Here is a 20,229-nt window from a genome sequence, read left to right as displayed (position 1 = left end):
CTTACATACTTCAATTAGATCATCCCTTCATCTTCTATCCTCGAGGAAATACAAGATTAGCCTATGCAATCTGCCTTCATATTAATCGTTTTAGCCCCAGTATCATTCTGGTCACTCCCCACTGCACTCCTCCAAACCCAATATATCCTTCCTGAGATACGGTTCCCAGATGGGGTCTAACGAGAGCTTTATAAAACTATAACATAACTTCCACCTCTTTGTGTTCCAGCCCTCCTGAGATAAAGCCAAAAATTCAATTAGCTTTTAATTTTTTTTTGTACTGGTTTACTAACTTTTAGTGATTTCTATACTTGGATCCCAAAATCTCTCCACTCATATACAGTTCCTAGCTTTCCACCATTTAAAACACACTGACCTTTCTTCGGTTCAGAGTGATGACTTCACACCTCCCCACAGTGAACCCCACTTAGTCAGATTCATAGAGTTATACAGCACAGGAACAGGCCCTTCGGCCCATCGTGTCCGTGCCAGCCACCAAGCACCTAACTATTCTAATCCCATTTTCCAGCACTTGGCCCGTAGCCTCGTATGCTATGGCGTTTCAAGTGCTCATCTAAATACTTCTTAAATGCTGTGAGGGTTCCTGCCTCTACCACCTCCTCAGGCAGTGTATTCCAGATTCCAACCACCCTCCGGGTGAAACATTTTCTCCTCAAATCCCCTCTAAACCTCCTTCCCCTTACCTTAAATCTATGCCCCCTGATTACTGACCCCTCCGCTAATAGAAAAAGTTGCTTCCTATCTAACCTATCAATGCCCCTCATAATTTTGTATACCTCAATCATATCTCCCCTCAGCCTTCTCTGCTCTAAGGAAAACAACCCGAGCCTTTTCAGACTCTCTTCACAGCTGAAATGCTCCAGCCCAGGCAAAATCCTGGTGAATCTCCTCTGCACCCTCTCCAGTGCAATCACATCCTTCCTATAGTGTGACTATATAGTCCTTCCTATATACTTGACACAGCTTTACCCACTCGGCACCGCAGCCTCACAGCTCCAGCGACCCGGGTTCAATTCTGGGTACTGCCTGTGTGGAGTTTGCAAGTTCTCCCTGTGTCTGCGTGGGTTTCCTCCGGGTGCTCCGGTTTCCTCCCACATGCCAAAGACTTGCAGGTTGATACGTTAATTGGACATTATAAATTGCCCCTAGTATAGGTAGGTGGTAGGGAAATATAGGGGCAGGTGGGCATGTGGTAGGAATATGGAATTAGTGTAGGATTAGTATAAATGGGTGGTTGATGGTCGGCACAGACTCGGTGGGCCGAAGGGCCTGTTTCAGTGCTGTATCTCTAAAACTAAAAACACTCACTTAATCTGTCAAGGTCCCTTCGCAACTTTCTGCTCCCATTTACACTATTTACTGTGCTACCGAACGTATTGCCATCTGCAAACATGGATCTATGGCTCTCAATTCATGTATATGAATCATTGATAAATTTACCGAAAAGTTGAGGCCTCACTGCAGATCCCACATTTTACCAATTGGTATACATACCCATTATGCATGCTCTCTGGCTCTTACCTCCGAACCAAAATCCTACTGGAGGAGCTGGGAAATGAGACCACAGTGCCGGACTACTGAGCTAAAATGAAGCTTCGAGCACAGAATCACAGAATAATACAGTGCAGAAGAAGCCCTTCGGCCCATCGAGTCTGCACCGATGCATTAAAGACACCTGACCTGTCTACCTAATCCCATTTGCCAGCACTTGGCCCATCGCCTTGAATGTGATAACGTGCCACGTGCTCATCCAGGTACTTTTTAAAGGATGTGAGGCAACCCGCCTCTACCACCCTCCCAGGCAGTGCATTCCAGACTGTCACCACCCTCTGGGTAAAAAAGTTCTTCCTCAAATCCCCCTTAAACCTCCTGCCCCTCACCTTAAACTTGTGACCCCTCGTAACTAACCCTTCAACTAAGGGGAACAGCTGCTCCCTATCCACCCTGTCTATGCCCCTCATAATCTTGTACACCTCGATCAGGTCACCCCTCAGTCTTCTCTGCTCCAGCGAAAACAACCCAAGCATACCCAACCTCTCTTCATAGCTTAAATGTTCCATCCCAGGCACTATCCTGGTGAATCGCCTCTGCACCCCCTCCAGTGCAAGGGCGGCACAGTGGCGCAGTTGTTAGCACTGCAGCCTCACAGCTCCAGGGACCCGGGTTCGATTCTGGGTACTGCCTGTGTGGAGTTTGCAAGTTCTCCCTGTGTCTGCGTGGGTTTTCTCCGGGTGCTCCGGTTTCCTCCCACAAGCCAAAAGACTTGCAGATTGGTAGGTAAATTGGCCATTATATAGATTGTCACTGGTGTAAGTGGGTGGTAGGGAAATATAGGGACAGGTGGGGATGTGGTAGGAATATGGGATTAGTGTAGGATTAGTATAAATGGGTGGTTGATGGTCGGCACAGACTCGGTGGGCCGAAGGGCCTGTTTCAGTAGGGCGGCACAGTGGCGCAGTGGTTAGCACCACAGCCTCACAGCTCCAGCGACCTGGGTTCAATTCTGGGGACTGCCTGTGTGAAGTTTGCAAGTTCTCCCTGTGTCTGCGTGGGTTTCCTCCGGGTGCTCCGGTTTCCTCCCACATGCCAAAGACTTGCTGGTTGATAGGTTAATTGGCCTTTATAAATTGCCCCTAGTATAGGTAGGTGGTAGGGAAATATAGAGACAGGTGGGGATGTGGTAGTAATGTGGAATTAGTGTAGGATTAGTATAAAATGGGTGGTTGATGGTCGGCGCAGACTCGGTGGGCCGAAGGGCCTGTTTCAGTGCTGTATCTCTAAACTAAACTAAAACATCTTTCCTATAATGTGGCGACCAGAATTGCACAAAGTACTCCAGCTGTGGCCTTACCAAAGTTCTATACAGCTCCAACATGACCTCCCTGCTTTTGTAATCTATGCCTCGATTGATAAAGGCAAGTGTCCCATATGCCTTTTTCACCACCCTATTACCTGCCCTTCTGCCTTCAGAGATCTATGGAAAAACACGACAAGGTCCCTTTGTTCCTCGGAACTTCCCAGTGTCAGGCCATTCATTGAATACTTCCGTGTCACATTACTCCTTCCAAAGTGTATCACCTCACACCTTTCAGGGTTAAATTCCATCTGCCACTTTTCTGCCCATTTGACCATCCCGTCTATATCTTCCTGTAACCCAAGACACTCAATCTCACTGTTAACCACTCGGGCAATCTTTGTGTCATCCGCGAACTTACTGATCCTACCCCCACATAGTCATCTATGTCGTTTATATAAATGACAAACAATAGGGGACCCAGCACAGATCCCTGTGGTACGCCACTGGACACTGCCTTCCAGTCACTAAAACAGCTGTCTGTCATCACTCTCTGACTCCTGCAGCTAAGCCAATTTTGAATCCACCTTATCAAGTTACGTTGTATCACATGTGCATTTGCTTTCTTGATCAGTCCTCCATGTGGGACCTTGTCAAAGGCTTTGCTGAAATCCATGTAAACTACATCAACTGCACTACCCTCATCTACACACCTGGTCACAGGCTCAAGAAATTCAATCAAATTTGTTAGGCATGACCTCCCTCTGACAAAGCCATGCTGACTATTCCTAATCAAATTTTGCCTCTCCAAGTGGTGATAGATTCTCTCCTTCAGAATTTTCTCCAATAGTTTTCGTACCACTGACGTGAGACTCACTGGTCTGTAGTTCCCTGGCTTATCTCTACAACCTTTCTTAAATAGCGGGACCACATTAGCTGTTCTCCAGTCCTCTGGCACCTCCCCCGTGGCCAGAGAGGAATTAAAAATTTGGGTCAGAGCCCCTGCAATCTCCACTCTCGCCTTCAGGGATCTATGGACACTGTGCTGACTGACAGTGGGGATGGGATAAGATGAAAGAGCCAGACTGTCATATAGGTTGCATTTGAAGAAATAGAAGGGGAACGTTAAATCAAATATATATAGACATAGACAGCTAATAAAAAGCTCTAGAAACGGTTCCCAACTTGGAAATCCACAGAAGGGCTGCAGTGTAATGAAGCAGGTAGAGACATGCTGTGTAAAATACACTGGAAGACAGGCAGAGTCTACCCGCTGCATGGAGGCCTGAACCATGAAAGCCCTTTGTTGACAAAAATAAGCCTCAAAAATCAGGCCATCAGGAAGTTAGGGTTTTGGGAAAGCGTGTGCATGGACAAAAATTTTAATACAAGACCAGTTGCTCTCCCAAGGCAAAGTACAGACATTAATAAAGAGGAGGTATTAGAAAGGCTGGTTGTACTTAAGGTTGATAATTACCAGGACCAGATGGGAAGCGTCTAAGGATGCTGAGTGAAGTAAAGACGGAAATTGTGGAGGCACTGGCCAGAATCTTCCAGTCTGCCTTAGACTGGAGAATTGCAAATACTTGTTCAAAAAAGGGTGTAAAGGTACACCCAGCAACTACAGGCCAGTCAGTTTAATATTGGTGGTGGGAAAGCTTTTGGAAACAATAATCCACCACAAAATTAACAGACACTTGAATAAATGCGGAATAATTAAGGAAAGCCAGCATGGATTTCTAAAGGCAAATTGAGTTCAACATGTTTTTTGATGAGGTAACAGTGAGGGTTGATGAGGAGGATATGGTGTACATGGACTTCCAAAAAGTGTTTGATAAAGTGCCATATAACAGGCCCATGGAACAAAAGGGACAGTGGCAGCATGGATATGAAGTTAACTGAGAGATTGGGAACAGAGAGAAGCAGCGAACAGTTGTTTATCGGACTGGAAAAAGATATATATTGGAAAGGAGGGGCAAAAGGGAAGGGGGTGGAGGAGGAACGGGGGGGGGGGGGTGGAGGAGGAACGGGGGGGGGGGGTGGAGGAGGAACGGGGGGGGGGTGGAGGAGGAGGAACGGGGGGGGGGTGGAAGAGGACGGAGGTGGGGGGGGAGAGGAGGGGGGAGGAGGGGAGGAGGAAGGGGAGGGTGGAGGAGGAGGGGGGAGGAGGAACGGGGGGGGGAGGAGGAATGGGGAGGGTGGGGAGGAGGAACGGGGAGGGGGGGGTGAGGAGGAACGGGGAGGGGGGTGAGGAGGAACGGGGAGGGGGGGGTGAGGAGGAACGGGGAGGGGGGGGTGAGGAGGAACGGGGAGGGGGGGAAGGAGGAACGGGGAGGGGGGAAGGAGGAACGGGGAGGGGGGGAAGGAGGAACGGGGAGGGGGGGAAGGAGGAACGGGGAGGGGGGGAAGGAGGAACGGGGAGGGGGGGAGGAGGAACGGGAAGGGGGAAGGGGAGGGGAGGAGGAATGGGGTGGGGAGGAGGAATGGAGGGGGGGAGGAGGAATGGAGGGGGGGAGGAGGAACAGACGGGGGGAGGAGAGGAACGGGGGGGGGGAGGGAGAGGAGGAACGGGGGGGGGAGGAGGAAAGCGGAGGGGGGAGGAGGAACGGGGATGGGGGAGGAGGAACGGGGATGGGGGAGGAGGAACGGGGAGGGGGAATGGGGAGGTGGGAGGAGGAGCGGGGAGGAGGAGCGGGGAGGGGGAGGAGGAATGTGGAGGCGGGGGAGGAGGAGCGGGGAGGCGGGGGAGGAGGAGCGGGGAGGCGGGGGAGGAGGAGCGGGGAGGGGATACGGGGAGGGGAGAAGGGGAGGGGAGACGGGGAGGGGAGAAGGGGAGGGGAGGAGGAACGGGAAGGGGGGGAGGGGAGGGGAGGAGGAACGGGGTGGGGAGGAGGAGCGGGGAGGGGGGAGGAGGAGCGGGGAGGGGGGGGGAGGAGGAGCGGGGGGGGGAGGAGGAATGAAGAGGGGGGGCAGGAGGAATGGGGAGGGGAGGAGGAGAAACGGGGAGAGGGGGAGGAGGAACGGGGAGGAGGGGGAGAGGAGGGGAGGAGGAACGGGGGGGGGGAGGAGGAACGGAGGAACGGGTGGGGAGAGGAGGAATTGGGGCGGGGAGGAGGAACGGGGAGGGGAGGGGTGGAGCGGGGAGGAGGGAGGAGGAGCGGGGAGGGTGGAGGAGGAACGGGGAGTGTGGAGGAGGAACGGGGAGGTGGGAGGAGGAGCGGGGAGGAGGGAGGAGGAGCGGGGAGGAGGGAGGAGGAGCGGGGAGGAGGGAGGAGGAGCGGGGAGGGTGGAGGAGGAACGGGGAGTGTGGAGGAGGAACGGGAAGGGGGAGAGGAGGAACGGGGATGGGGGAGGAGGAACGGGAAGGGGGAGAGGAGGAACGGGAAGGGGGAGAGGAGGAACGGGGATGGGGGAGGAGGAACGGGGAGGGGGAATGGGGAGGTGGTAGGAGGAGCGGGGAGGAGGAACGTGGAGGCGGGAAGAGGTACGGGGAGGGGGGAGGAGGAACGGGGAGGGGGGAGGAGGAGTGGGGAGGCGGGGGAGGAGGAATGGGGAGGGGCGGGGGAGGAGGAACGGGGAGGGGGGGGAGAGGAGGGGAGGAGGAACGGAGGGGGGAGGAGGAACGGGTGGGGAGAGGAGGAACGGGTGGGGAGAGGAGGAATTGGGGGGGGGAGGAGGAACGGGGAGGGGAGGGGAGGGGAGTGGGGAGGAGGAACGGGGAGGAGGAACGGGGAGGTGGGAAGAGGAGCGGGGAGGGGGGAGGAGGAACGGGAATTGGGGAGGAGGAACGGGAAGGGGGGAGGAGGAACGGGGAGGGACGGAGGAGGAACGGGTAGGGACGGAGGAGGAACGGGTAGGGACGGAGGAGGAACTGGGAAGGGGGGAGGAGGAACGGGGAAGGGGGGAGGAGGAACGGGGAAGGGGGGAGGAGGAACGGGGAGGGGGAGAGGAGGAACGGGGAGGGGGGGAGGAGGAACGGGGAGGGTGGGAGGGGGAACGGGGAGTGGGGGAGGGGAGGGGAGGAGAAACGGGTGGGGGAGGAGGAACGGAAGGGGGGGAGGAGGAACGGGGGGGGGGGGGGAGGAGGAACGGGCGAGGGAGGAGGAACGGGGAGGGGGGGAGGAGGAAAGGGGAGGAGGGAGGAGGAGCGGGGAGGGGGAGGAGGAATGGGGAGGCGGGAGGAGGAACGGGGAGGGGGGAGGAGGAACGGGGAGTGTGGAGGAGGAACGGGAAGGGGGGAGGAGGAACGGGGATGGGGGAGGAGGAACGGGGATGGGGGAGGAGGAACGGGGATGGGGGAGGAGGAACGGGGAGGGGGAATGGGGAGGTGGGAAGAGGTACGGGGAGGGGGGAGGAGGAACGGGGAGGGGGGAGGAGGAGTGGGGAGGCGGGGGAGGAGGAGCGGGGAGGCGGGGGAGGAGGAGCGGGGAGGGGAGACGGGGAGGGGAGAAGGGGAGGGGAGGAGGAGCGGGGAGTGGGGGAGGAGGAGCGGGGAGGGGGGGGGCAGGAGGAATGAAGAGGGGGGGGCAGGAGGAACGGGGAGGGGAGGAGGAGGAACGGGGAGGGGGGGAGAGGAGAGGAGGAGGAACGGGGAGGGGGGGAGAGGAGGGGAGGAGGAACGGGTGGGGGGAGGAGGAACGGAGGGGGGGAGGAGGAACGGGTGGGGAGAGGAGCAATTGGGGGGGGAGGAGGAACGGGGAGGGGAGGGGAGGGGAGTGGGGAGGAGGAACGGGGAGGAGGAACGGGGAGGTGGGAGGAGGAGCGGGGAGGGGGGAGGAGGAGCGGGGAGGGGGGAGGAGGAACGGGGAGTGTGGAGGAGGAATGGGAAGGGGGGGAGGAGGAACGGGGATGGGGGAGGAGGAACGGGAATTGGGGAGGAGGAACGGGAAGGGGGGAGGAGGAACAGGGAGGGACGGAGGAGGAACGGGGAGGGACGGAGGAGGAACGGGTAGGGACGGAGGAGGAACGGGGAAGGGGGGAGGAGGAACGGGGAAGGGGGAGGAGGAACGGGGAGGGGGGGAGGAGGAACGGGGAGGGGGGGAGGGGGAACGGGAGTGGGGGAAGGGAGGGGAGGAGAAACGGGTGGGGGAGGAGGAACGGAGGGGGGGAGGAGGAACGGGCGGGGGAGGAGGAACGGGGAGGGGGGGAGGAGGAAAGGGGAGTGGGGGGAGGAGGAAAGGGGAGTGGGGGGAGGAGGAACGGGGAGGGGGAGGAACGGGGAACGGGGGGGGAAGAGGAACGGGGAGGGGGGGAGAACGGGGGGGGGAAGAGGAACAGTGGAGGGTACAGGGAAGGAAGATATGGGAAGGAGAGCAGAGGGGAGGGTAGGAGAGCGGATAAGGGGAGATTACAAGTGAGAGGGAGTGATGAGAAAGACTACCGGATGTCCCAAAGCACTTTACAACCAATGAAGTACTTTTCAATTGTGATCACTATTGTAATGTAGGAAATGCAGCAGCCAATTTGCACACAGCAAAATCCCCCAAACAGCAATGTGATAATGACCAGACAATCTGTTTTTGACATGTTGATTGAGGGATAAATATTGACCAGGACACGGGGACAACACCCCTGCTCTTCTTTGAAATAGTGCCATGGGATCTTTTACACCAACCTGAGAGCGCAGATGGGGCCTCGGTTTAACATCTCATCTGAAAGACGGCACTGCTGACAGTGCAGCACCCCCTCAGTGCTGTATTGGAGTGTCAGCCTTGATTTTTGTGCTCAAGCTTCCAAAGTGAACTCGACACCATAACCTTCTGACTCAGAAGCAAAGGTGATAGGGGAAGGGGGCGCACGGGGAAAGGGGAATGTGGGAGATGAGGGGCAGAGGGTGGGGGATGAGGGGTAGAGGGTGGGGGATGAGGGGCAGAGGTGGGGGGATGAGGGGCAGAGGTGGGGGGATGAGGGGCTGGGGAAGAGGATGAAGGGAGTGGGGTAGAGGGATGAGTGGGTGGGGTAGAGGGATGAGGGGGGGTGGGGTGGAGGGATGATGGGGAGCGGGGTGGAGGGATGAGCGTGTTAGCTGTAAGGGGTGGGGTGTTAGGGGTAGGAGTAGGTGGAGAGTGGGGGTAGGGGGATAGTGGGGGGAAGAGTGGGGGGAGGGGGTAGATGAGTGTGGGGGAGGGGGGAGATGAGTGTGGGGGGAGGGGGGAGATGTGTGTGGGGGGAGGGGGTAGATGAGTGTGGGGGTAGATGAGTGTGGGGGAAGGGGGGAGATGAGTTTGGGGGGCGGGGAGTATGGGGGTAGGGGGAGGGGAGTGTGGGGGGAGGGGGAGGGGTGTGGGGGGAGGAGGAGGGAAGTGTGGGGGGAGGGGGAGAGAGTGGGGGAGGGGGAGGGGGAGAGAGTAGGGGGAGGGGGAGAGAGTGGGGGGAGGGGGAGAGAGTGTGGGGGAGGGGGAGAGAGTGGGGGGAGGGGGAGAGAGTGGGGGGAGGGGGAGAGAGCGGGGGTGGAGGGGGAAGAGTGGGGGGGGAAGGGGGAAGAGTGGGGGGGAGGGGGGAGAGTGGGAGGGAGGGGAGAGAGCTGGGGAGAGTGGGGGGTGAGAGTGTGGGGGGGAGAGAGTGGGGGGGGGAGAGAGTGGGGGGGAGAGAGAGTGGGGGGGAGAGAGAGTGGGGGGGAGAGAGAGTGGGGGGGAGAGAGAGTGGGGGGGAGAGAGAGTGGGGGGGAGAGAGTGGGGGGGGGGGAGAGAGTGGGGGGAGGGGGCAGAGTGAGGGGGGAGGGTGTGAGAGAGTGGGTGGAGTGGGGTGAGTGAGGGGGGATGAGGAGAGTGAGGGGGGATGAGGAGAGTGAGCGGGGATAGGGAGAGGGGGGTGAGTGAGGGGGGGGGAGCGGGGATGAGTGGGGGTAGGGGCTAAGTGGGGGGGGAGAGGGCTGAGTAGGGGGAGAGTGGGGTGAGAGAGTGGGGTGAGGGGGGAGAGAGTGGGGGGAGGAGGGGGAGAGTGGGTGGAGGGGGAGAGAGAGTGGGGGAGGGAGAGTGGGTGATAGTGGGAGGGAGGAGGGGGTGAGAGTGGGGGGGAGTAGGGGGTCAGAGTGGGGGGAGGGGATGAGAGGGGGGGAATGGGGGAGAGTGGGTGGAGTGGGGGAGAGTGGGTGGAGTGGGGGAATGAAGGGGGGTGGGAGTGGGGGGCGGGGGGGGAGAATGGGGGGTGCGAGTTGGGGGGAGGGGGGAGAGTTTGGGGGAGGGGTGTGAGCGTGGGGGGGAGGGGGGTTTTGGGAGGAGGGGGATCTGGGTGGGTGTGGGGTTATGGGGAGGGATTTCTGGTGTGGATGTGGGGTTATGGGGAGAGAGGGATCTGGGTGGGTGTGGGGTTTTGGGAGGAGGGGGATCTGTGTTGGTGTGGGGTAATGGGGGGAGGGGGATCTGGGTGGGTGTGGGGTTATTGGGAGGTTTATCTGTCTGGAGTGGGTGTCGGATTATGGGGGGAGGGGGATCTGGGTGGGTGTGGGGTTATGGGAAGAGGGGGATCTGGGTCGGTGTGGGGTTATGGGGGAGGGGCATCTGTGGTGGATGTGGGATCTTGGTGGATGTGGGGTTATGGGGAGACAGGAATCTGGGTGGGTGTCGGGTTATGGGAGGAGGGGGATCTGGGTCGGTGTGGGATTATGGGGGAGGGGGATCTGGGTGGGTGTGGCGTTATGGGGAGGGGGATCTGGGTGGGCGTGGGGTTATGGGGGGAAGGGGATCTGGGTGGGTGTGGGGTTATGGGGGGAGGGGGATCTGTGTTGGTGTGGGTTTATGGGGGGGGGGGAGAGGGATCTGGATGGGTGTGGGGTTATGGGGGAAAGGCATCTGTGTTGGTGTGGGGTTATGGGGGGAGGAGGATCTGTGTTGGTGTGGGTTTATGGGGGGAGAGGGATCTGGGTGGGTGTGGGGTTATGGGGAGGGGGATCTGTGTTGGTGTGGCGTTATGGGGGGAGGGGGATCTGGGTGGGTGTGGGGTTATGGGGGGAGGGGGATCTGGGTGGGTGTGGGGTTATGGGGGGAGGGGGATCTGCGTGGGTGTGGGGTTATGGGGAGGGGGATCTGTGTTGGTGTGGCGTTATGGGGGGAGGGGGATCTGGGTGGGTGTGGGGTTATGGGGGGAGGGGGATCTGGGTGGGTGTGGGGTTATGGGGGGAGGGGGATCTGTGTTGGTGTGGGTTTATGGGGGGGGGGGGAGAGGGATCTGGATGGGTGTGGGGTTATGGGGGAAAGGCATCTGTGTTGGTGTGGGGTTATGGGGGGAGGGGGATCTGGGTGGGTGTGGGGTTATGGGGGGAGGGGGATCTGGGTTGGTGAGTGGTTATGGGGGAGGTGGATCTGTCTGGAGTGGGTGTCGGGTTATGGGGGGAGAGGGATCTGGGTGGGTATGGGGTTATGGGTGAGGGGGATCTGGGGTGAATGTGGGGTCATGGGGGGAGGGGGATCTTGGTGGATGTGGGGTTACGGGGAGAGGGGGATCTGGGTCGGTGTGGGGTTATGGGGGAGGGGGATCTGGGTGGGTTTGGGGTAATGGGGGGAGGAGGATCCATGTTGGTGTGGGTTTATGGGGGGGGAGATGGATATGGGTGGGAATGGGGTTATGGGGGTGGGGGATCTGTGTTGGTGTGGGGTTATGGGGGGAGGGGGATCTGGGTGGGTGTGGGGTTATGGGGGGAGGGGGATCTGTGTTGGTGTGGGTTTATGGGGGGAGAGGGATCTGGGTGGGTGTGGGGTTATGGGGAGGGGGATCTATGTTGGTGTGGGGATATGGGGGGAGGGGTATCTGGGTGGGTGCGTGGTTATGGGGGGAGGGGGATCTGGGTGGGTGTGGGGTTATGGGGGGAGGGGGATCTGGGTGGGTGTGGGGTTATGGGGGGAGGGGGATCTGGGTGGGTGTGGGGTTTTGGGAGGAGGGGGATCTGGGTTGGTTGGGTGTGGGGTTATGGGGGGGGGATCTGGGGTTGGTGTGGGGTTATGGGGAGGGGGATCTGGGTGGGGGTGGGGTTATGGGGAGGGGGATCTGGGGTGGGTGTGGGGTTATGGGGGAGGGGGATCTGGGTGAGTGTGGGGTTATGGGGGAGGGTGATCTGGGGTGGGTGTGGGGTTATGGGGAGGGGGATCTGGGTGGTTTGGGGTTATGGGGGGAGGGGGATGTCTGGGGTGGGTGTGGGGTTCTGGGGGGTGGGGGATCTGTCTGGGGTGGGTGTGGGGTTATGGTGGTGAGGAGTATCTGGGTGGGTGTGGGGTTATGGGGGGAGGGGGATCTGTCTGGGGTGGGTGTGGGGTTATGGGGGAAAGGGATCTGGGTGGGTGTGGGGTTATGGGGAGGGGGATCTGTCTGGGGTGGGTGTTATGTTATGGGGGGAGGGGGTTCTGGGTGGGTGTGGGGTTATGGGGGAGGGGGATCTAGGTGGGTGTGGGGTTATTGGGGGAGAGGGATCTGGGTGGGTGTGGGGTTATGGAGGGAGGTGGATCTGGGTGGGTGTGGGGTTATGGGGGAGGGGGATTTGGGTGGATGATGGGTTATGGGGCGGGGGATCTGGGTGGGTGTGGGATTATGGGGAAGGGGGATTTGTCTGGGGTGGGCGTGGGGTTATGGGGGGAGGGGGATCTGGGTGGGTGTGGTGATTTGGGAGGAGGGGGATCTGTCTGGGGTGCGTGTCGGGTTTTGGGGGGAGAGGGATCTGGGTGGGTGTGGGGTTATGGGGGAGGGGAATCTGGGTGGTTTGGAGTTATGGGGGGAAGGGGATCTGGGTGGGTGTGGGGTTATGGGGGGAGAGGGATCTGGGTGGCTGTGGGGTTATGGGGGAGGGGGATCTGGGTGGGTGTGGGGTTATGGGGGAGAGGGATCTGTCTGGGGTGGGTGTCGGGTTATGGAGGAAGAGGGATCTGGGTAGGTATGGGGTTATGGGGATCTGGGTGGGTGTGGGGTTTTGGGAGGAGGGGTAACTGGGTGGTTGTGGGGTTATGGGGAGGGGAATCTGGGTGGTTTGGGGTTATGGGGGGAGGGGGATCTGGGTGGATGTGGGGTTATAGGGGAGGGGGATCTGGTTAGGATGCGGGGTCATGGGGGGAGGGGGATCTTGGTGGATGTGGGGTTATGGGGAGAAGGGGATCTGGGTGGGTGTGGGGTTATGGGAGGAGGGGGATCTGGGTGGGTGTGGGGTTATGGGTGGAGGGGGAACTGGGTAGGTGTGGGGATATGGGGGAGGGGGATCTGGGTGGGTGTGGGGTTATGGGGAAGGGGATCTGGGTGGGTGTGGGGTTATGGGGGGAGGGGGATCTGTCTGGGGTGGGTGTGGGGTTATGGGGGGATGGGTATCTGGGTGGGTGTGTGGATATTGGGGGAGGGTGATCTGGGGTTATGGGGAGAGGGGGATCTGTCTGGGGTGGGTGTGGGGTTATGGGGAGGGGGATCTGTGGGTGTGGGGTAATGGGGAGAGGGGGATTTGGGTGGGTGTGGGTTATGGGGGGGGATTGGGTGGGTTTGGGGTTATGGGGCGGGGGATCTGGTTGGGTGTGGGGTTCTGGGGAGAGGGGGATTTGGGTGGGTGTGGGCTTCTGAGGAGAGGGGGATTTGGGTGGGTGTGGGGGATTTGGGTGGGTGTGGGGTTATGGGGGGGGATCTGGGCGGGTGTGGGGTCATGGGGAGGTGGATCTGGGTGGGTGTGGGGATATGGGGGGGGATCTGGGTGGGTGTGGGGTCATGGGGAGGGGGATCTCGGTGGGTGTGGGGTCATGGGGGGGGATCTGGGTGGGTGTGGGGTTATGGGGAGGGGGATCTGGGTGGGTGTGGGGTTATGGGGGAGGGGGATCTGGGTGGGTGTGGGGTTATGGGGGGAGGGGTATCTGGGTGAGTGTGGGGTTATGGGGTGAGGGGTTTCTGGGTGGGTGTGGGGTTATGGGGGGAGGGGGATCTGGGTGGGTGTGGGGTTATGGGGGGGAGGGGGATCTGGGTGGGTGTGGGGTTATGGGGGAGGGGGATCTGGGTGGGTGTGGGTTATGGGGGGAGGGTGATCTGGGTGGGTGTGGGGTTATGGGGGGAGGGGATCTGGGTGGGGTTATGGGGGGAGGGGGATCTGGGTGGGTGTGTGTTATGGGGGGAGGGGGATCTGGGTGGGTGTGGGGTTATGGGGAGGTGGATCTGGGTGGGTGTGGGGTTATGGGGAGGGGAATCTGGGTGGGTGTGGGGTTCTGGGGGGAGGGGGATCTGGGTGGGTGTGGGGTTATGGGGGGAGGGGGATCTGGGTGGGTGTGGGGTTATGGGGGGAGGGGGATCTGGGTGGGTGTGGGGTTATGGGGGGAGGGGGATCTGGGTGCGTGTGGGGTGATGGGGGGAGGGGGATCTGGGTGGGTATGGGGTTATGGGGGGGGGAGGGGGATCTGGGTTGGTGAGTGGTTATGGTGGAGGTGCATCTGTCTGGAGTGGGTGTCGGGTTATGGGGGAGAGGGATCTGGGTGGGTATGGGGTTATGGGGGAGGGGGATCTGGGGTGAATGTGGGGTCATGGGGGGAGGGGGATCTTGGTGGATGTGGGGTTACGGGGAGAGGGGGATCTGGGTCGGTGTGGGGTTATGGGGGAGGGGGATCTGGGTGGGTGTGGGGTAATGGGGGGAGGGGGATCCATGTTGGTGTGGGTTTATGGGGGGGGGAGTTGGATATGGGTGGGAATGGGGTTATGGGGGAGGGGGATCTGGGTTGGTGTGGGGTTATGGGGGGAGGGGGATCTGGGTGGGTGTGGGGTTACGCGGAGAGGGGGATCTGGGTCGGTGTGGGGTTATAGGGGAGGGGGATCTGGGTGCGTGTGGGGTAATGGGGGGGGGATCCATGTTGGTATGGGTTTATGGGGGGAGAGGGATATGGGTGGGAATGGGGTTATGGGGGAGGGGGATCTGTGTTGGTGTGGGGTTATGTGGGGAGGGGGATCTGGGTGGGTGTGGGGTTATGGGGGGAGGGGGATCTGTGTTGGTGTGGGTTTACGGGGGGAGAGGGATCTGGGTGGGTGTGTGGTTATGGGGGGAGGGGGATCTGGGTGGGTGTGGGGTTATGGGGAGGGGGATCTATGTTGGTGTGGGTTTATGGGGGAGAGGGATCTGGGTGGGTGTGTGGTTATGGGGGGAGGGGGATCTGGGTGGGTGTGGGGTTATGGGGGGAGGGGGATCTGGGTGGGTGTGTGGTTATGGGGGGAGGGGGATCTGGGTGGGTGTGGGGTTATGGGGAGGGGGATCTATGTTGGTGTGGGGTTATGGGGGGAGGGGAATCTGGGTGGGTGTGGGGTTATGGTGGGAGGGGGATCTGGGTGTGTGTGGGGTTATGGGGGGAGGGGGATCTGGGTGGGTGTGGGGTTATGGGGGGAAGGGGATCTGGGTGGGTGTGGGGTTATGGGGGGAAGGGGATCTGGGTGGGTGTGGGGTTTTGGGGGGAAGGGGATCTGGGTGGGTGTGGGGTTCTGGGGGGAGGGGGATCTGGGTGGGTGTGGGGAGGGGGATCTGTGTGGGTGTGGGGTTATGGGGGGAGGGGGATCTGGGTGGGTGTGGGGTTATAGGGGAGGGGGATCTGGGTGGGTGTGGGGTAATGGGGGGAGGGGGATCCATGTTGGTGTGGGTTTATGGGGGGAGAGGGATATGGGTGGGAATGGGGTTATGGGGGAGGGGGATCTGTGTTGGTGTGGGGTTATGTGGGGAGGGGGATCTGGGTGGGTGTGGGGTTATGGGGGGAGGGGGATGTGTTGGTGTGGGTTCATGGGGGGAGAGGGATCTGGGTGGGTGTGGGGTTATGGGGAGGGGGATCTCTGTTGGTGTGGGGTTATGGGGGGAGGGGGATCTGGGTGGGTGTGTGGTTATGGGGGGAGGGGGATCTGGGTGGGTGTGGGGTTATGGGGTGGGGGATCTATGTTGGTGTGGGGTTATGGGGGGAGGGGAATCTGGGTGGGTGTGGGGTTATGGTGGGAGGGGGATCTGGGTGTGTGTGGGGTTATGGGGGGAAGGGGAATTGGGTGGGTGTGGGGTTATGGGGGGAAGGGGATCTAGGTGGGTGTGGGGTTATGGGGGGAAGGGGATCTGGGTGGGTGTGGGGAGGGGGATCTGGGTGGGTGTGGGGTTATGGGGGGAAGGGGATCTGGGTGGGTGTGGGGTTATGGGGGTTGGGGGATCTGGGTGGGTGTGGGGTTATGGGGGGAGGGGGATCTGGGTGGGTGTGGGGTTATGGGGGGAGGGGGATCTGGGTGGGTGTGGGGTTCTGGGGGGAGGGGGATCTGGGTGGGTGTGGGGTTATGGGGGGAGGGGGATCTGGGTGGGTGTGGGGTTATGGGGGGAGGGGGATCTGGGTGGGTGTGGGGTTATGGGGGGGAGGGGGATCTGGGTGGGTGTGGGGTTATGGGGGAGGGGGATCTGGGTGGGTGTGGGTTATGGGGGGAGGGTGATCTGGGTGGGTGTGGGGTTATGGAGGGAGGGGGATCTGGGTGGGGTTATGGGGGGAGGGGGATCTGGGTGGGTGTGTGTTATGGGGGGAGGGGGATCTGGGTGGGTGTGGGGTTATGGGGAGGTGGATCTGGGTGGGTGTGGGGTTATGGGGAGGGGAATCTGGGTGGGTGTGGGGTTCTGGGGGGAGGGGGATCTGGGTGGGTGTGGGGTTATGGGGGGAGGGGGATCTGGGTGGGTGTGGGGTTATGGGGGGAGGGGGATCTGGGTGGGTGTGGGGTTATGGGGGGAGGGGGATCTGGGTGCGTGTGGGGTGATGGGGGGAGGGGGATCTGGGTGGGTATGGGGTTATGGGGGGGGGGAGGGGGATCTGGGTTGGTGAGTGGTTATGGTGGAGGTGCATCTGTCTGGAGTGGGTGTCGGGTTATGGGGGAGAGGGATCTGGGTGGGTATGGGGTTATGGGGGAGGGGGATCTGGGGTGAATGTGGGGTCATGGGGGGAGGGGGATCTTGGTGGATGTGGGGTTACGGGGAGAGGGGGATCTGGGTCGGTGTGGGGTTATGGGGGAGGGGGATCTGGGTGGGTGTGGGGTAATGGGGGGAGGGGGGATCCATGTTGGTGTGGGTTTATGGGGGGGGGGAGTTGGATATGGGTGGGAATGGGGTTATGGGGGAGGGGGATCTGGGTTGGTGTGGGGTTATGGGGGGAGGGGGATCTGGGTGGGTGTGGGGTTACGCGGAGAGGGGGATCTGGGTCGGTGTGGGGTTATAGGGGAGGGGGATCTGGGTGCGTGTGGGGTAATGGGGGGGGGATCCATGTTGGTATGGGTTTATGGGGGGAGAGGGATATGGGTGGGAATGGGGTTATGGGGGAGGGGGATCTGGGTGGGTGTGGGGTTATGGGGGGAGGGGGATCTGTGTTGGTGTGGGTTTACGGGGGGAGAGGGATCTGGGTGGGTGTGTGGTTATGGGGGGAGGGGGATCTGGGTGGGTGTGGGGTTATGGGGAGGGGGATCTATGTTGGTGTGGGTTTATGGGGGAGAGGGATCTGGGTGGGTGTGTGGTTATGGGGGGAGGGGGATCTGGGTGGGTGTGGGGTTATGGGGGGAGGGGGATCTGGGTGGGTGTGTGGTTATGGGGGGAGGGGGATCTGGGTGGGTGTGGGGTTATGGGGAGGGGGATCTATGTTGGTGTGGGGTTATGGGGGGAGGGGAATCTGGGTGGGTGTGGGGTTATGGTGGGAGGGGGATCTGGGTGTGTGTGGGGTTATGGGGGGAGGGGGATCTGGGTGGGTGTGGGGTTATGGGGGGAAGGGGATCTGGGTGGGTGTGGGGTTCTGGGGGGAGGGGGATCTGGGTGGGTGTGGGGAGGGGGATCTGTGTGGGTGTGGGGTTATGGGGGGAGGGGGATCTGGGTGGGTGTGGGGTTATAGGGGAGGGGGATCTGGGTGGGTGTGGGGTAATGGGGGGAGGGGGATCCATGTTGGTGTGGGTTTATGGGGGGAGAGGGATATGGGTGGGAATGGGGTTATGGGGGAGGGGGATCTGTGTTGGTGTGGGGTTATGTGGGGAGGGGGATCTGGGTGGGTGTGGGGTTATGGGGGGAGGGGGATGTGTTGGTGTGGGTTCATGGGGGGAGAGGGATCTGGGTGGGTGTGGGGTTATGGGGAGGGGGATCTCTGTTGGTGTGGGGTTATGGGGGGAGGGGGATCTGGGTGGGTGTGTGGTTATGGGGGGAGGGGGATCTGGGTGGGTGTGGGGTTATGGGGTGGGGGATCTATGTTGGTGTGGGGTTATGGGGGGAGGGGAATCTGGGTGGGTGTGGGGTTATGGTGGGAGGGGGATCTGGGTGTGTGTGGGGTTATGGGGGGAGGGGGATCTGGGTGGGTGTGGGGTTATGGGGGGAAGGGGATCTGGGTGGGTGTGGGGTTATGGGGGGAAGGGGATCTGGGTGGGTGTGGGGTTATGGGGGGAAGGGGATCTGGGTGGGTGTGGGGTTATGGGGGGAAGGGGATCTGGGTGGGTGTGGGGTTATGGGGGGAGGGGGATCTGGGTGGGTGTGGGGAGGGGGATCTGGGTGGGTGTGGGGTTATGGGGAGAAGGGGATCTGGGTGGGTGTGGGGTTATGGGGGTTGGGGGATCTGGGTGGGTGTGGGGTTATGGGGGGAGGGGGATCTGGGTGGGTGTGGGGTTATGGGGGGAGGGGGATCTGGGTGGGTGTGGGGTTCTGGGGGGAGGGGGATCTGGGTGGGTGTGGGGTTATGGGGGGAGGGGGATCTGGGTGGGTGTGGGGTTCTGGGGGGAGGGGGATCTGGGTGGGTGTGGGGTTATGGGGGGAGGGGGATCTGGGTGGGTGTGGGGTTATGGGGGGAGGGGGATCTGGGTGGGTGTGGGGTTATGGTGGGAGGGGGATCTGGGTGGGTGTGGGGTTATGGGGGGAGGGGGATCTGGGTGGGTGTGGGGTTATGGGGGGAGGGGGATCTGGGTGGGTGTAGGGTTATGGGGGGAGGGGGATCTGTGTGGGTATGGGGTTATGGGGGGAGGGGGATCTGGGTGGGTGTTGGGTTATGGGGGGAGGGGGATCTGTGTGGGTGTGGGGTTATGGGGGGAGGGGGATCTGGGTGGGTGTGGGGTTATGGGGGGAGGGGGATCTGGGTGGGTGTGGGGTTATGGGGGGAGGGGGATCTGGGTGGGTGTGGGGTTATGGGGGGAGGGGGATCTGGGTGGGTGTTGGGTTATGGGGGGAGGGGGATCTGGGTGGGTGTTGGGTTATGGGGGGAGGGGGATCTGGGTGGGTGTTGGGTTATGGGGGGAGGGGGGGTTGGCTGTTGTTTCCGGGAGCTGCGATTCGGTGGCGGGGACTGGGCAGTCCTGGTTGCGGAAGCTGGGAGCAGCCTAATGGCCTGAACCGGCCCGCTCACACTGCCGGGAGGGTCGGGAGAGAGGGTGGGGGAAGGGCGGGCGGAACCGAACATTAACTCACGTGGAACGGCGGCGCGAGCCGGACCGTCAGAGCCCGGGTTAAAGGTCACTGACCCGAGGAGAGGAGGCTCCAAGATGGCGGCGCGGCGCTGAGCGGCTCCGGGCGAGGTGCGCATGCGCTAGCCGGTTACCAGGCTTAGGCGGGGCGGCTGCCATGGCAACTGGCCGGTTCGCCAGGCCTTAAATCGCAGCGAAAAGATTGCTTTAATTATGTTTATTGTTTAAAATATTAACTTAACAATGGTTTGTGTCTGGGAGTAGCCCCTCGAGCCTCTCTCAGCAGTTCATCAGGCTGATCTGCTTCTTAAGCCCATCTCTGTATTGGATATCCTCAGACACTCTGATACAAAAATCTATTGGTCAGTTTCGAAATTTTCACTTGACCCCCAGCGTCTACTGCTTTTCTTTTCTTTGGTTCATGGGATGTGGGCGTCGCTAGCCAGGCCTGCATTATTGCCCATTCCTAATTGCTTTTGAGAAGGTGGTGGTGAGCTGCTTTCTTGAACCACTGCAGTCCATGTGAGGTAGGTATACCCACAGTGCTGTTAGGAAGGGAGTTCCAGGATTTTGGCCCAGCGACAGTGAAGGAACGGTGATATATTTTCAAGTCAGGATGGTGTGTGTCTTGGTGGGGAGCTTGCAGGCGGTGATGTTTCCTTGTCTCTTCCTCTAGTTGGTAGAGCTGGCAGGTTTGGAAGGTGTTGCCTGAGTAGTCTTGGTGCATTGCTGCAGTACATCTCATAGATGTACATACTGCTGCCACTGTGCGTCGGTGGTGGAGGCAATGGGCTAAACAGGGTGCCAATCAAGCGGGTTGTTTTGTCCTGTGGTGTCGAGCGTCCTGAGAGTTGGAGCAGCACCTATCCAGACAAGTGGAGAGTATTCCATCACACTCCTAACTTGTGCCTTGTAGATGGTGGACAGGCTTTGGGGAGTTCGGAGGTGAGTTACTTGCCGCAGGATTCCTAGCCTCTGATCTGCTCTTGCAGCTACCGTATTTATATGGCTACTCCAATTCACTTTCTGGTCAATGGTAATCCCCCAGGGGGATT

The 20,229-nt window shown here is 60.4% G+C and overlaps 1 protein-coding gene across 8 annotated transcripts in view; it reads right to left on the bottom strand.

The window, feature by feature from the left end:
• LOC137347065 (myb-related transcription factor, partner of profilin-like) overlaps positions 1-19,270 on the bottom strand; it is a 108,045-nt gene extending 88,775 nt beyond the window's left edge. For 3 of the 8 annotated variants that reach the window (XR_010968855.1, XR_010968854.1, XM_068011083.1), the window contains exon 1: positions 8,430-8,735. Coding sequence is in view for 4 of the 8 variants with exons in the window: in XM_068011083.1 (XP_067867184.1) it covers positions 8,430-8,461 (32 nt within the window). In the remaining 4 variants the exon portion in view is untranslated. Of the gene's footprint in view, positions 1-8,429; positions 8,746-19,178 lie in introns of those variants that run through there. The other 5 variants (XR_010968853.1, XM_068011082.1, XM_068011079.1 and 2 more) reach the window with 5 other exon arrangements.
• Positions 19,271-20,229: the final 959 nt, after the last annotated feature.

The sequence above is a fragment of the Heterodontus francisci genome, chromosome 31 (assembly GCF_036365525.1).
Source record: "Heterodontus francisci isolate sHetFra1 chromosome 31, sHetFra1.hap1, whole genome shotgun sequence".
NCBI classification, from domain to species: Eukaryota; Metazoa; Chordata; class Chondrichthyes; order Heterodontiformes; family Heterodontidae; genus Heterodontus; species Heterodontus francisci.
This window is presented reverse-complemented; position numbering and strand designations above follow the sequence as displayed.